At 38.0% G+C, this 17,259-nt stretch overlaps 1 protein-coding gene across 3 annotated transcripts; it reads left to right on the forward strand.

Annotated features, from left to right (window-relative positions):
- Positions 1 to 1,880: 1,880 nt before the first annotated feature.
- Positions 1,881 to 16,312, forward strand: LOC122090175 (haloacid dehalogenase-like hydrolase domain-containing protein At2g33255). 3 transcript variants are annotated; one of them, XM_042660024.1, is made up of 6 exons: positions 1,881 to 3,174; positions 4,432 to 4,474; positions 13,237 to 13,297; positions 14,162 to 14,296; positions 15,787 to 15,977; positions 16,078 to 16,312. In XM_042660024.1, the coding sequence occupies exons 1-5, from the start codon at positions 2,829 to 2,831 to the stop codon at positions 15,955 to 15,957; spliced, it is 756 nt and encodes a 251-aa protein (XP_042515958.1). In that variant the 5' UTR covers positions 1,881 to 2,828; the 3' UTR covers positions 15,958 to 15,977; positions 16,078 to 16,312. The 3 variants fall into 3 exon arrangements, with proteins under 3 accessions (XP_042515958.1, XP_042515956.1, XP_042515957.1); XM_042660023.1 differs by having other exon boundaries at positions 1,895 to 3,174; positions 15,787 to 15,967; XM_042660022.1 differs by having other exon boundaries at positions 1,892 to 3,174; positions 15,787 to 16,312.
- Positions 16,313 to 17,259: the final 947 nt, after the last annotated feature.

Below are 17,259 nucleotides of genomic sequence, written 5' to 3' on the forward strand. Positions count from 1 at the left end.
TAAGGGTAAGACAACCGGCAAAAGAGAGGAGTTTTGCCTTTTGGTATTTAAGATACATGCTCTAAGTTTATCAACTTAGAGCATTGAAGAAATATGAGCCATTTAATCAAAAAAAGAAGAAATAGGAGCCATAGCATATACATATCACCTACCATGTTTGAGATGAAAGGTTAAAGTTAATAATTTGGCTAATCTAAGGAACACCCTATTTATTCAATTGTCATAACCAAACCACACCTCATGTCAACGATGTAAAAGTAGTCCATGCATTACACAAGTCCAATTTCAGAGCTGTAAGACCAAATTTATGGGTAGAATATTTTATCTAACAAAGAATCTCATGAGTAGCACACAAAAATTTAAATATAGCATTGAAAGGAATAAAAGCATGTTGATAAAAACCTATGAAAGAGTTAAGGATTGACTTAAGTCGATTAACTAAACATTTAGTTATTATGTTATAGATAACAAAATAAAGACTTATCGGTCGAAATTGACTTAGTTGACTTTTTTTTTTTTTTGGGGGGGTTGGTGTGGGGAATAAGTATAGTAGCAATTCTATTAAAACCTTTAAAAATAAAACCCTTTGAGAAAAACCATTGAACAACATTAACATTTGTCCTTACAATGTGCCAATGTGATTGGTAAAACTTAGTGGGCATGCCATTAATTTCAGGGGTTTTAAATGCAGCGATTTGAAAAGTTATTTTCTGAATCTCATCAGAGATAAAGGGGAGACAGAGATTATGATTTTGAAAATTAGAAATTTCAAGAACAACACAATTCAAGAAATCACCCTTGACAGTTCCAACACAATAGGCTCATGGTTGCTAGGGTGACAATAGGGCACCAAAATCCCTTACAGGGATTGAAGAAAATATTTATTCACATAACAATTAAGGCACCATTGGCCAGCACGAGCTTTTGACTTCTAATGGTACTAAGGCTCCGCCCGCCCCCTTTATTTGCTCGTCGGCCGTCTAGCTCGTTCTTCCATTTTGAGATCTAGATAGAGTCTTGCTCCAGGGGGAAACATGGATTCTTGAGATCTGGATAAAGAATCCATGCAGCAGGTTGAAAAAGCCTTACCCCTATATAAAAGGGCGCTCCTGCGTTCCAACGAAGAAAACTATGTGGGTGGTTAGAGATCTGGGTGAAGAAAGCCCCAAATCTCGGCCCAAGTGCTTGCTCCTCACTAATAAAGTATAAAAGATGGGTGATCGTAGATCACAAACCAAGGCAACAAGCGAGAAAGCCCCTAACCGTCTAGGGTAGGTAGTGCCGCGTGTTAGTCCAACCTAGAAAAATTCATAAATGTTAAATTAGAGCTATTAAGATCAATTTTGGAAATAAGAAATTTTAATAATAATATATTAAAGATGTAATATATAATATGTAACTTTTTTACATATTCTTAATATTAATTTCTTGTGGGTCCTGTTTTAGAACTCATGGATATCATGCGTTCTTGTTTGTCCCAGAAAAGTATCATGGTTGGCTTACCGTCACATTTGCAGGTAAGATCCAAGTAAGATGAAAAGCAACAAATGGTGGACAGATGGAGCTCCTCTATGGAGAGGAATATCGCGGAGAGTTGGCGGAGACGGCTTCGGATCCTGACACATGAATCTCAACACGTGTCATGATCCGATGGGAGATGCAAAACATAGTCGGGTGAAATTTTAGGTTTTGAAAAATTTCCCTTCTTCTTCCTCCCTCCTCTCCTGCTGCGTTGCTCTCTCTGCAAACTTCAGAGATTCAAACAAAAGGCAGATTTATTTTTTCTTATCACAATGATAATCCTGAAGATGATTTGAAGAGACCTTAAGAGTAACAATGAACGAAATGGCAGAGTAAGCTACTGAATAACCTACAAAGTGGGAGGAGGAGACTGGCTTAGATCCTGGTAGGAGCACCAGTGTAGAGTGCTCTTCCTCTTAATTTCCATTTACTCTCTAATAAAAAGGCTCTTGCGGCGGATTTCTATGAAGCTATGGACAATTACTTACACAAGATCATAGGCCATGGAAACATTTACATGATTGGCGATTCAACACAAATTTTAATTCACAGAGACTTTCGTATCTACCATTCATCTCGTTGATTACTAATAAAAATAATAAGAGCTGTGGTATTGGCATTAGCATTCACAATCTATCCCCAGCCAACTGGCTCCATCCTCCACGGATTGAACATAGACCAGACATCGCATAGATTCAAATTCCTATTTTGCAATTGATTGTGGCTGTTTCTCTTCACTTTTCAAGTCTCCCTACCGCCATGATTCATTAGATGGTCCAAATATCTTATCACTGCTACTATCACTCCGACAACCAACACAACCTTTAAGGCCATTGTGATCATTTACCGCTGCTGGTGGAACTTGTAAAAGGGATTCTTTTTCAAAAACCTAAAATTTCAGCCGACTATGTTTTGCATCTCCCATCGGATTTTGTTTGAATGCCTGAAGTTTGCAGAGAGAGAGAGAGGGAGAGAGAGAGAGAGAGAGCAACACAGCCAGGAGAGGAGGAAGGAAGAAGAGGGGAAAATTTTCAAAAACCTAAAAGTTCAGCCGACTATGCCCATCAGATCATAACACGTGTCAAAATCAACGTGTCATGATCCGAAGCCGTCTCCGCCAACTCTCAGCCATATTCCTCTCCATGGAGGAGCTTGATCCACAACTACCCACACCCTTATGCAGCAAAAAAGGAACAAGAAAAGATGATAGATCAGCTAAGAAGCGATCAAGATCCAAGACGGATTAGAGACCAGCAACACCGTTGGACAGCAGCACAGCCTCTTCCTTGGGCTGTAGTCAATCATACATGCCACTGCTTCTGTCAAGGGCCTTCTGCTTCTTCCACTCTCGGTCTCGATCGTCCATGGCACACCTTAGTACCAGCAGTACCATTGTCAAACAGAAGGTGAGGAGGTTGAAGGGTGTGGTGTTCGACATGGACGGAACCCTGACTGTTCCTGTGATTGATTTCCCAGCAATGTATAAATCCGTGCTGGGCGAGCAAGAGTACGCTTCCATCAGAGCCCAGAATCCTTCTGGCATCGATATTTTACACCACATTGAGAGTTGGAGCCCCGATAAGCAACAGAAAGCTTATGATATCATCGCCGATTTCGAACGTCAAGGACTTGAGCGTCTCCAGATTATGCCCGGTTCGTTCTTTACGTATTAGACCTTCGATTATTCTTGTTACTCTAATATTTACTGATGAACGGCTTGAATTGCTTAAATTTTGTTACTAGTTGTTCGTCTGATGCTCAGATTGGGATTTTGTATGCATTTCTGATTTTAAATGTAAAATTGGATTCTGGGTTCTTAGCTTGTCTTGTATTCGGACGATTTTTTTTCTATTTCTTTTTTTCATGATGTTGGAAATCTTGTATCATTGGAGTAACTTGTGAGATTTAGTTAGGGATGGATCAACACTCAGAATGTGTGTTTTTGGAGGTGTGTGCATTCTTAAATCGATTATTTGGATCAAACTTCAGCTTATAGAACTCTTCCTAGAATCATATTCTCATACCATCCACAGTCTCATATATATTGAAAACGAGGAAAGAGGGGGGGTTGCAGGAATTATATTTTAATTTGCTGCGAATTGCCTTATTGGATTGCCGAGTGTGTAGTCTTCAGGTTGTGGCCCATGTTTTTGGATATTATAATAGAATTCCAGTTATTGACATTCTAGTGTGGATGTGGGAATCCTTTTCAGAAGCCATGCTCTATTTTATTTATTGGATCTCCGTTATTCTACATTGTGTTCTTCATTGGCTCAACTCATAGTTTCCCTATCTATTAGGTTAGTCCTTCCTCTCTCTTCTGAAAATGATATTTAAGAATTCAAAAGGATTCTTATGATATGCACATATAGAACATGATTGACATGATACATACAAAAGCGAAATTACTACTAAAGTAAAATACATATATAAAATCTGTCAAACATAACAACGATCAAGAATATATGTACCACATGGAGCACAATTCAACTTACTATCTCAAGTTAAAAGCATAAGACTTGTCTCCGTTTTAACTGCACTGTAATTAAAAAAGAAAGTCTTTCGTTTGCATGTGGTTTTAACTCTGATGGGCTCTTGGTAAATGTGGTTTATTACCATGAAGGTGGAGTGCTTTCTTCTTGTATGAATGTACTTTTCCCTTTTGTTTGTATAAATTATGTTATTAATTGAAAGGGCTTGTAGATTTTTAACTCCAGATAGTTTCAATGCTGCATCGTCTGCATTTGTAAAGCTTGAAAAACACATGATACTGATTCATATTATAGTCGTAGAAGAAGGGATGAAAAGCTTTTGCCTCCTGCTGCATGAACTTAGTATAATTTTGTTTAATTCTGGTCCATTGAAATAATTTACTGTTATTAAATTTCATATAAGGTAACTCCACTGCAGGTGCGGCAGAACTATGTGGTTTTCTTGATTCAAAGAAAATTAGGTAAGGCATTCTTTTTCTGTCATATATATTCGCTTCTAATGTAAGTGATTACTTTTGGCTATTGAAAACATATAAATCATGCCTCCTTGATTTTTCTTCCTATAGGACTATGTTTTTCAGTTCCTTTAGTTTTCCTGAAGATAACAATCAAACAAAAAGAGATTAGTTAGGTCTGGTTTGTAACAAGCTTGAACTGAGACAGCTTTAGCCTAGATGTGCTACTACTTTATTTATTACTACTTTATGTTTACATGTCACCAACTCCTACCTAACGGTTACAGCATGGACAATGCTGTGAAATTCAACTTCTCTACTCTTTGCTATTTTTGGGTTGGATGTAGTGGCATGGTTTTCCATTCCTTCTTTTCTATTTCTCTATTCCACCCTTCACTTGAAGTGTGCCCCATTATTGACCTATAATGTTTAATGATTCCCGATTGGTTATACTCACCTCCATTTCGGAGTGATCAAATTTGCCCTCTCTTTCCATGGAAGGAAAGGTCTTCCCGTGGTTTCCCGTATAGCCCTTCTTGACAGTCGGTTCTTGCAGTATCAAGATGCTATAATCGCCACTGTTTAGACTACTCTGAATGCAGGAACAATGTTCTTAACTTTATACCCCAACTTCAATATTCCTCTTTCAGACCCTCATCTCCCTACTGCCCTTAAGTTCCAGGTCCAGATTACTGGTGCTCCTCAGGTAGCTACAATCCAAGTCGCTACTTTACACTCTTAGATGGCCTATCGCCTGCAAAATCATGCTTTTGACCTTCTCCCGACGACCAAGTTATTCCTTCTACCCCTTCTCTTCTTCTTAATCCTTACACTGTTTTTCCAAAGGCTTAATCTTCCTCCCGATGGACAGCTCTTCTGAAACCAAAGAGGACTCCCCCTCTAAAAGAACTGGTTCAGGCTTCTCGCTTTGACCAGTATCAGATCCCGGCTACGGAAAAGGAACAAATGTTCACCCTTGAAATCCCTCTTAAGCTGATTCCGCAGTGGACTCAACAAGGTTATACTCACCTCCATTTCGGAGTGATCAAATTTGCCCTCTCTTTCCATGGAAGGAAAAGAAGAAGTGAATGGAGATCCTTTTTAAACAATATGTGTGCTGCTAATGATGTCTCTCCAAGCCAAGTTCCAGCCCCTCTCCTTCTTCGAATGGATACGGCATGGGAACTTCATCAAACAAGCAGACTCCCTGACCCTCGCATTGAACAGTTATTGGACGCCTATAATGATTGACTCATTGACACTGCCAATACCTACCTAGACAACAGTTCTGATAGTTCGGATGCCTCTCTTATTTCACTGTAAAAAAGTATTATATAAAAAGTATTGTATTGTATTTACGATATCAATATTTGTATACATAAAGTGTCGGTCAACAAGATAAGGATAAGATAAGTGGCTTGTCACTCTTTTATCTTCTTGTTCTTTGTGAAAGTTGAAAGTATACGTGTCCATAAACACGTGTCAGGGTTTGCTTGTCTGTAGTGATCTATATATAGCCTTATGGTTGAATGAAATAACGGAGAATTGTTTGTGAAGAAAGAAAAAGAAAATCGTCCAGATCCGAGCCATCACAACTCATCGGAGAAATTGATCTAGGTAAAGACACAGCTAGTCGAGGCCGATCAAGAACTCTCCTGATCATAGTACCTTACTTCAGAGCAACCCGAGCCAAAAAATGGCACAAACGGCATCCTTAGCCTGAAAGCCCACCATGCTCAAGGGTATTTTTCTGACAAAAGGAACCACAAGCAGGGATTACTTCCAAAAGGGTGTGGCCTAGACTGTATCTTTATCTAAAATAGGTTCATACCGAAGAAGAATGACAGCCAGAGGAGGAGATTAGTCGGAAACGGAGAACATTGGCTCTGATACCATTCTTTGATACCAGATCTGGGTTTAGCCCTTCGCTCTCCTTCAAAACCGGCTTATCTAGAGAAGGCGCCCAGGGACTAATATAGGACCGTGGACGGGGATCCACGAGCGATGTGGGACTAAACGAGGGTTCGCCTAGATAGACACGCAACTGTCACTCTCCCCTCGGTCCGCCCGACTCTGATACCATTCTTTTTCTTTCTTCACAAACGATTCTCCGTTATTTCATTCAGTCATAAGGCTATATATAGATCATTACAGACAAGCAAACCCTGACACTTGTCTATGGACATGTATACTTTCAACTTTCACAAAGAACAAGAAGATAAGAGTGTGACATGCCACTTATCTTATCCTGATCTTGTTGACCGACATTTTATGTATACAGATACTGGTATCGTGAATACATTATAATATTTTTTATACAATACTTTTTTATAGTGAAATAAGAGAGGCATTCGAACTATCAGAACTGTTGTCTGGGTAGGTACTGGCAGTGTCAATGAGCCAATCATTATAGGCGTCCAGTAATTGTTCGATGCGAGGGTCAAGGAGTCTGCTTGTTTGATGAAGTTCCCATGCCGTATCCATTCGAAAAAGGAGAGGGGCTGGAACTTGGCTTGGAGAGACATCATTAGCAGCACACATATTGTTTAAAAAGGATCTCCATTCACTTCTGTGCTGGACTCGGGTTGTGAAGAGGTCATATGGTTTGACTTCGAACACTTGGAAATTTGGATTGTAATGGATGTAATGGCAGGGCTGTAGATTTTCAAGGGTCTGGTGAATGAGGGGAGGACGATGGAAAAGGATGATAATGTAGTTTTAGTTAGGGTATTCCTCAGTGGCTTCTGGAAGATAAGAAGAGAAGAGGTTAAACTAATGTTCTATGGGAGCAAAGAGGCTGAGGAAATTGAGGATTGTAAGGTTGAGAAGTGGATGACCTTGGATAGGAAACATCCAACGTGAGGTAAACTAGTGGATAGTGGTGAGGGGAAGGTTTAAGGCAATGGTGTAGGCTAAACAAAGGTGCCAAAAAATGCATTTGTAGATTAGGGGAAGATCCTGAAGTTCTTGTAGGGTAGAAAAGGTGAACAAAGTGAGAAAAGGGTAATCTGGGTGGAAAGAGCTTCCAAGTGAGGATAATCCTTCTCGTCGAAGAGCGACTTCGAGTAGTTGGATTGCTGTGGTTTTACTCTAAGAAATAACATTTCTCAGGGTTAGATCTTGTAGTATTTCAGGTGGGAGGTTTGGTGGGAGAGAACAACAAAGGTTATGGCTAGATGGTGGAGGTTGAGAAGAAGAGGAGGCTCCTGGGGTTATAGGGAAGAGCAGAGGTATGACTGAAAAGGTTGAAGTTGGTCGGGAGAGGAAGTCTGCCAAAACATTGTCTTTTCCTTTGATGTGTTTTACTTCAAATGACCATTGGGAGAACCACTGAGCCCATCGGAGAAGTTGTGCATGAGGGAGAACTTTCTGCCGGAATTCAAGCATTCGGGGGAAGCTTGACATGTCTAGTTCAACAAGAAACTTATGACCAATGAGATGGAATTGGAACTTTTCAATACCTCGCCTGACTGCTAGGATTTCTTTGAAGGTTGAGTGATAATGAGCTTCTGAGGGCTTAAAAGATCCACTTTTGTAACCACAAACAATTCTTAGTCTTGTTGAATTGTTTTCTTCAAGAAGAACTGCACCCCAGTGAGTATCACTTGCATCTGTTTGCAAAATTCTTTTGCCATTGGAAGGAATCTGGAGGGTGGGGAGATTCTCTGAGAGCTTCTTTAATGCTTGGATAGCAGCAGTGTGAGCTGAAGACCAAAGAGGAGCTTTCTTTTTCAAAAGCTGATGAAGTAGTGAGGTATACTTGATCTGCTGAGGGAGAAATTCTGTCATGTAGTTGACAATTCCGAGAAATTGTTGAACTTGATTTTTTGTCAAAGGGCCATCAGGAAATTGTTGTAGAGAAGTTGCAATATGAGGTTGGAGAACATACGTTCCTTTGGAAATGGTTAGCCCGAGAAAATCAATGGAGGAGACACCAATTTGCTTTTTCTTGGGAGAGAGCATAAGACCATATTCTCGAACAATTTTATGAAATTGCTGAAGAAGGTGTAGATGTTCTGTCTCATCTTTGGAGAAGAGAAGAATGTCATCAATATATATGAGTGCATGGTCTTGAATAGGAGAAAAGATTTTCATCATGGCTCTTTGGAAGATTGATGGAGCTGTTTTCAAGCCAAAAGGCATCTGGATGGGTTTCCAGGGGTTGGGCCCCTGCCTTATTCTAACTTAACAAGGTGGGCGCCTTGGGACTCTGGGTGTTGCCTAGGGTGCCTTGGGACACCTAGGTTGCGGGGCAATCTTCTTCTTCTTTTTTTTTTTTTTCCTACTTACGTTTTCCCCCTCTTAAGTAATGTTATTTCTACCATTTTCATTGACTTTTGTTCAAGTTTGTGTATAGGTGAGAAGCATGGGATCACTTAGCACCAAAAAGTAAATAAATAAATCAATGAAGAAATCAAATGTCACTACTTCACTTCTGTTGTTTTTTCTTCTCTTGTTCACTTAACATATTTTTTTTCTCCTCTAAATAATGTTGTTTCTAACGTAAGGTTGCTGTTGTTATGCTGTAGCTGGATATAATAGAAAATTAGTGCATTGATTCAATATGTATTATTGTTGCTGTAATGAAGTATTATAAATGGATACGATACATAGTTTTATACACTTTTGCATTAAAAAAAAGTATAAAAAAGCGATATATAACATGTATCATGTATAAACACTAAAATGGAGAACACCGTATTGAGAGACAAAGTATATTTAATTGAAATTGTTCAGAAGGATGAGGTTTCTTACATGTATCATGTATAAACACTAAAATGGATCACACCGTATTAAGAGACAAATGCATTCAACTGAAATTGTTAAAGGATGAGGTTTTTCAATAATAGGAGCGACTTGGATGATGTTGTGCACTTACATGTGTATTGGTGAAACTTGATCTTAGTTCAATCCAAGAAGTACGGGTGATTTTCCCAAATAATGGCAGTTCCACTTGCCGGTAAGTGGGCTGTGGGGGTTGCAAGGGGGCAGGAGGCCCCCCGTGCAGGGGGTGTAGGGGCGAAGCCCTCACCCGGAATTTTTTGGGGGAATCATTTACTGGGGGTAATTTTGAAGAGAAAAATTCCCAAAAACTCGTCTCACAACGTCTGTTCACAATTCTAGTGATTTGAAGCAAAAGGATGGATTGTTCTACGTTTTTCAAGCTCAAGAAGTCCCAAAAACTCCCCTCTGGTTCTATTCTTTTGTGAATGATATGTTAAAAAAGAGGGCTCTACCAGTTTTAACTGCAGTATCGAACCGTATTGGTGGTTATTGGTTTGTATCGGGCGATACAACTCGATTCATATCGATGCACATGGAAAAACAAAAGTTTGGGCCCTTTCATACGTATCGATGAGTATCGTACGTATTGGACAGTATTGGAGAGTATCGTATGATATGGTACGTTATTGTTCAATACTACATTTTTTGAAAAAGTGTCTGTAATGTATCGGTGTGTATCATATCGATGCCTATCGATATCGATACATATCAGCTGATATGGTACGATATCCACCAATACTTTAAACCATGACTGTAATATTGTGAGCATAATTATATTATTGCTATATATGTATACAGGGGGAAAAAATGCACTAAGGCACTTAGGCGGCCTTCTAACGTCTTGGGGTCGTGTAGGCACCTTGAAAACTATGGTTTCAGAGGCTTAGGTTATAGAAAACCAAAGAATATAAGGATTCTAAACCCTAGGGTTTTAGATTTGGTTTTTTAGGATTCTTAACAACGACAATGACGACAACAACAACAACAAAGCCTTATCCCAACTTAATGGGGTCCGCTTTTAGATTCTTAACAAGAGAGAATTAAATGAATTGAAGAATTATTGAGTAGGAATTAAATATATTAAACAGTTGTTTAGTTATGAATGGGGTTAGGCTGATATTATGGGGATCAGTCGGGGTTTAGGGGATGGAAACTTGGGTAATCAAATGCCAGGAATTAATTGGTTTATAACAATAACAATCAAAATGCCAAACTGGGCAACTACTGAAACTCGTTGAATCATCAACCCATGGTGATCTTTTTGGCCTATGATTGCATGTTTGATCTGCTACGCTGACTTGCATCCAACCTATAGTACTTATGAGAACCAATGAAAGTATTTCTTTGAAAATGAAAACACTAAAGCTTTTCTATTGCTTCAGTCAATTTGGATCAAAGCCACTAAAATATTTTGATTTCAATCCTTGTAGAGACTAAAATATTTGGTTATTTTGATAAAAGTTTATTGATATTTCGCATCTTATGATTTTCATTAAGATAATTTGGATGTGATATAAGGAGCATTTTTTATGACTGTTTGGGATGAAACAAGCAGCCATTTGCCTTTGAAAAAGTGTTGACTGGTTTATATAGGTTTACTATGTATAAAGAAGCCTTCGTTGATATTTGTTACATATTAGTGTGTAATTCAGTGCCTCACCATTTGGGCTCTTTGAAAAGATTGCTCAGTAAATTATTGGGAGCTTCTTTTGTACTTGTGCTTCTCTCTCTCTTGAAATTGTTGGATTAAGATTCTTTTTTCCAATTATTGACTATTTCCGTGTTTAACATAACCTTAGTCTCCATCTGGTTGCCAGAAAAAGGAAGGGAAACGGAAGTGAAATTGGTTGAGCAACGAAAAAGGAAATTTTTATAGTCATGATTGTGTAACCTACTTAAACCCTTAAAATGATAGGAATTATACTTTTCATATGTAATCTTTATGTTCATTTTTAAACTCAAGGGTATGGGTTGCAAAGTAAAATTAATAACTAGCTTTGGAATGATTTAGAGATAGTTACACAACATGTTAGGTAATTATTACAAAAGTTCCCTTTTTTAGTTTTGATTTGGTTTCATTTCATTCCCTTTATTTCTCCTACAACCATCGGAGCCTTGGTTGCAAGGGAAATTGAAGGGAAGGGAAGTGAAAATTTTCAACCCTAATAAGGAAACTTTTGTGACCATTACCCCACATAACCTCCAAATCGTTCCATATTTGGTTATTAATTCACTTTATTTTGCATCTAAATCCCTTGGATTTAAATAGTAAAATAAAAATTACATCTAAAAAGTATCATTGCTAAATATGGTTAGAAATTTAAGTAGTTTATATAATCATGTTGAGTAATGGTTATAAAAGTTTCATTTTTTAGGTTTGAAAATTTTCACTTCCCTTCCCTTCCCTTCCCTTCAATTTCCTTTGCAACCAAATGGAGCCTTAAGGAGTGAGGTTAGACCCATGGTTTTTAAGTATTGGTCCATATCAGCAATATCAGTATCGGTATCGGGGGGTATTACGATATGGTGAGATACATTTCGATATCTTTAAAAGGGTTACTATATGATGGGTTTAAACTTTAAATTATTGGTCTATATCAGCCGTATTGTATCAGTATCAGTGGGTAATCGATACAATACACGATGATGATACTTTAAACCTTGGTTGGACCTTTGGAAAAGGTGTTTGTGTTAGACTGTCTTTTGACAATTGAAGAGTTGGTAGTGGCTCAGCATTTATAAAAATGAAATCATCATATTCATGTGTGCAATAGTGATGTTTTAACTTATCTAGCAGGTTGCTGTCAATGTGTATGTCACATAGCAGAAGGGAAGCAGTTTATGCATTTATTTTTAACTTCTGAACCAAGTGCATTTGAATTCTCTACATTTGTTCGTCCATCATAGTTTTTAAGGCGCTGCTAAGGCGTCGTCTTATCAGCTCCTTGGCACTGATGCGGTCTAGAGATGGTAAGGCAGTGTTGTGCCTTACGTGAAGTGGCGCCTTATGGGTTTTTTTTTTTAACACATTTTAAAATTACTTGATGGAGATTCCAAATATAGATTTTTTATTGGTAGGTGTATGATTTTGTTAACAATTGAGATGTATAGGATCAGCTTTACTCCACCAAAAATAACCAAAACAAACAAAACAAAAACACGATTCACAAACAAGGTTTGGATTTTGTCAAGGGTTTTAAGAAAGGGCTTTGAGAAGGAATCAAGGAACAAGGAAGAACCACTGATCTAGGAGACCATTTTGCTCCGGCAGCGGTGAGCTTCATTCTTCTTTGATAGGAGTAAAAATATAGTGGATGACCTTAGGGCTTAGGCACTCATTTTGGCATCATAGAGGTAAGTATAATAAATACTTGTATTTTTTGTCTTCTTTTCTATATTTATAATTTTTTTGTTTCATAATTATGTATTTATATTATATATTAATATGTTATGATGATTGATGATTGAAGATTGATGATTGAATATTGATGATTGATGATTGATGAAGATGAACTTAGTTTATTCACTTTATTAATTTGTTTTCTTGATGAATATCTTACATTGGTATGAATATGAACCTTTAATATTTACTTAACATATGAGTAATAGGATTCAACTAGGATTTGAGCCAAATAGATTGGTTTTATAAAAAAATTACACAGGAACGCTTTAGTCAATAAGGCGACGCTTTATGCCCGCCTTATCGCTAAAGCGCTCCGAAAGACCCTCAAACGCCTCCGTTGCCTTACCGCCATAAAAACTATGGTCACCATTCCTAAGTTTGAGAATATCATTGCTTTTAACTTCATCTGAATTAACTAATATGATGTTTTACCTTTTATAGTTGTAATTTTGTAAATGAGGCTTCAGATTTGTACAGTGATTCAGCATTGGATGATTGTGATTCCAATGCACATAAAATTTTGGTACTCCAAGTGGTGTTTTTGTTGCTAAAACAGTGACCTAGCTACTTACAATTGCAGAAGGGGTTTAATAACTCGCAATGTCAAGGCTGCAGTTGATTTGTTTCACCAACGCTTTGGGGTAAGTCCTTGGTACGGTGAAAATTGAGCTTAACATGAAGTAACTTACATATGCTTAATTTTTATTGATTACTTAATTTCTGTTGATGTTACTTATTGGTAATAATCCCTTTTGTAATGTTGTTTGGGTTTGAATAGCTGAGATCTTGTATTATTTTCTGCTCTGGCAGCCATATGGAGGGCTCTTCTTGGCAAACTGACCATTCGATGGGTTGTATGCAGTATGCATTGTGGATAGGCCGCATATTAAATGTGGGGTCCCATCTCAACCATATGGTCTACCACGTATTGAGATTTACCCTTTGTATTTTTCAATGGCTAAGTAGGAAAAGGGAATGAAGAAGTCAACTTTTGACAGTTTTTTCTTGCCCTAAATGTTTGTATGCATGTCTGGCTTGAATCAGTACTTGTACTTATCAAACTGATATATACATACTTTCAGAATTCTATCACTGGAAGGGGCGATATTTCGGTGGCATATTTCAATTTCAGTCAAAGTTAAAATCCCAGTCGAAACCAAAATCTTGAACCTTGAGCAGAAATAGGTGGCCTGCTTAGAAAGCCTCTCCAAGTAGGCTGTTCTAGATAAAATTTTGCCTTGTGTTTTGCCTTCCTTTTTTTTTTTTTTTTAATTTGACTACTGAAATCCATGAAGTTCTAGTATTTGTTTCTTTTTTGAGTTTGAGCACTTTCTTGTGCGCGTGTGTGTGATTCCTTAAGCATGTAATCCTGTTAATGCTTTTGAATGTACTGTCACTTGACACTCTCTGTACCCGGATCCTCCTGCTACTTAACCAGTGACTGTTTCCTCTCCATGAAGAGTGGAAGTTTCTCATGTTTGTTAGTGTGATTTTTATTCCTGTAGATGACATTCTCTCCAGCACTCAGCAGGGAGTTCCGCCCTTACAAACCTGACCCAGCTCCATTGTTATATATGTGTGGAACTTGGGATGTTCATCCTACTGAAGTTATAATGGTTGGAGATTGCCTTCAAGATGATGTGAGTTGTTTTTTGTTGAATTCTATCTTTTGTGTTTTTGCTATACTAGCATGTTTGATGTATTAAATTACATGTTCTATAGTCCATTATGTGATATTGTTTACTGGAGGGACTAATAAGCAATTAATCGGATTCACTAGTGAATATATATTACTTTGGGGAGTATTATAATAAGCATTAATTATATTAATGAATAGTGTAGGATATTAGGATTTGGTAAGATACCCAATGGGATTCTACCTCTTCCCTCTTTTGTAGGCTTGTAGCAAACAAGAAGGCTCGTCATTGAAGGAATTGACAAGGACACTTGTCATTGAAGAGAACCACCACATATAGACTTTGCATGGGATTGAGAATCCTAAGTTCACACTGACCACCTACCTATTGAGTATTAAATGGTTAAAATAATTGCTAAGCCATCCACATTGCAAGTAATATGATTGCTTAACCACCTATTAAATCCATCCTGTTAAATGAGAATATCCCATAGGCTGTGCCTGGTTTCCTGAAGGTAGGCAAATATAAAAGTTCTTTCTGGCAGAAAGTTACATCCCAAACATTTGGTGGACTACAAAACTACTTTCCAAAGAAAGAATTCATTTTATCATTTTGTATTCTTGAACTTTATAACCAATTTGAAAAAGTTGGAGAAGAAATCAATCTCTCAAATAACTTCAAGAGCTATCACTGTTTTACTAATTTCCAGGAAAACCAGTCCACAACATTGATGTCCTTTGGCATTACTGTACTTGCGTTCTAGGCAACCACGAGGAGCCTTAACATAACCAAGCCACTGTTCCACAGTTCCAATGCAAGTCCTAACTTAACTTCACCAAGTCATCATTCACAGAAATGAAAGATTAGCGGAACCATGGCAAGCATTAATGACATATCCTCAAATCGGACGAGCGCTGATTTTTCTTTGCTGTTGAATATTGTCAAAACATAACCCCAATCATGGTCTTTACCCTCTCTAACAAGATTACAAGAGACATTAGATGACTGTAATGCCTATAAATTTCTCCACAGCTCTCGAAAAGAAGAGAGAGAAAACTATGCTACTTTCCTTCTAACACTTATGTCAGAAGCAGTTTCAAATTTATTTATTTATTTATTATTATTATTATTATTTTTAATGGTGGACTGCTGCATTTCCAGAGCAGAAGAAACTAAATTATGTAATGCTTGAACCTCCGTCACTACATGCATGTGGATGTATTGTGAATACGTAAGAGGTTTTTTTTTTTAAAGGAGAAATGAATGTATTTAGTTATTGAACTGATAGAATTCTGTTTTTGAAGGTAAAGTGGAAGATGTGTTTTTGATGTACTGAAAATATGAATCTTCTCTTTCCCAATTGCTTTGTAGATGTGCCTAATAATATCCTGTAATATTAACACAGATGTATTAGTTGATGATGTCATGTGACTAGGAAACAGCAGTACTCAACTAATACTGTGGTTTGCTCTTCTTATTACCTTCTCTTATAGGTAGCTTGTGGAAAGCGAGCTGGAGCCCATACATGCTTGCTTGACGAAACAGGGAGATACAACTCTCCTGAATTTGATTCTGTTGATTTCAAACCGGACTTTAAGGTATCTTCACTTACTGAAGTTTGTTCGCTGCTGGAAGAAAATTTCGATTTGATACCAGAATCCTAAATTTTTTGAGGTCAGTAAAGGTAACTAGTGATCTGAGTTTTTTGTAGTCAAGGGGATTCACATATTATCATAGTTCGGTTTAAACCTGATTGCCAATCTTGGAAACTTCTGAGTCTTCAGGCCAAACATCTCATTGCAATGGGACCAAGGTCAATGGAAATTGCAAGCAACCTTCCAAAAGGTGGTGTATCTTAGCTTTTAAATGGGTCATTCCCTTCCCGAGTAGCCCTTGCTTCTTGTTATTGTTGTTCGTTGCCATGACTTCTATCCTATTTTCTCATATTAACAGGAGAAAAATCTTGATTGTTATTAATCAAATAACCATATAGTGTATTTTCTTGATCCTTACATTGCACATTATTTTTCCTCATGCTTCATACTATTATTAAGGGTGTACCTTTTTACCAAAAAAAAAAAGGGTATACCTAATGCACGAGAGGGTCAGAATGTACATAGCCTTACCCGCACTTCACGGATAGGTTGTCTCCTGACTAGAATCCATGACCACTTGGTCACAATGGAGCAACTTTAATGTCGCACCACCTTCATGTTTGATGCTCAGTGTATACACTATGTTAAAGGCATTCTATGGAACATGCCAACTACTATTTTTTTTTGTGGGAGGGGGTGGGGAGTCAAACAAACGACCCCTCTCAAGACTTAGGGCAGTGGTTTGCTGCGACAGGCAGCTACAATGATGCCAAGTGGTGCTTCCCTGCCAACCAGATTGAAATAAAAAGAAATTCCCCCCTCCATTGCTGATAAGCATAAAAAAATAGATACCAATCAAAATTCCAAGAATTCATGCCTAAGAAGAGGAATATATGAGAAAGCCAGAGTTTTCCAAATTATAATGATTCGTGTCTAAGTGCAAAAGAAAATATTGACATTCTAACCAAGGGGGTTGCTCAGTTGGCAAAATCCAGTACTTCAAAGTTAAGAGGTCACGAGTTTAATATTCCTTGGGTCTAAGGAATAAAAAAATATGGAAAAAAGAAAACTATCCGTCTGGATCGCAATTAGGCCGGGGTGGACTGGATTGGTTAGATACCGGTAAGACTGGGCCTTGGCTGCAATATCTCAGCCCAACCTTGGGATGGGCTGGGACTTGGTTGAGCTAAGGGACCAAAGGTTAGGATGGCCGATTGACCGTAACTGTTCATATCTTTGTCATTTCAGGGGTTTGGCAAGGTCGGGTTGGCCCTTTTTTTGTTCGTATCTAGTCATGCTGCCCTTGCACGGGGTGTTCGTGGGCATCAACAATGGATGGGTTTATTGGGTTTCACAGGGATAGTAGCGTAT

The sequence above is a fragment of the Macadamia integrifolia genome, chromosome 9, assembly GCF_013358625.1.
Source record: "Macadamia integrifolia cultivar HAES 741 chromosome 9, SCU_Mint_v3, whole genome shotgun sequence".
Lineage (NCBI taxonomy): Eukaryota > Viridiplantae > Streptophyta > Magnoliopsida > Proteales > Proteaceae > Macadamia > Macadamia integrifolia.

What these genes read in the sequence shown, in the direction of transcription:
- LOC122090175 (XM_042660024.1), top strand. Translation starts at nt 2,829, where the DNA reads ATGCCACTGCTTCTGTCAAGGGCCTTCTGCTTCTTCCACTCTCGGTCT. An exon ending in GCGTCTCCAGATTATGCCCG is followed by an intron (nt 3,175 to 4,431) that starts GTTCGTTCTTTA and finishes ACTCCACTGCAG; the next exon opens with GTGCGGCAGAACTATGTGGT. An exon ending in TGTTTCACCAACGCTTTGGG is followed by an intron (nt 13,298 to 14,161) that starts GTAAGTCCTTGG and finishes TTATTCCTGTAG; the next exon opens with ATGACATTCTCTCCAGCACT.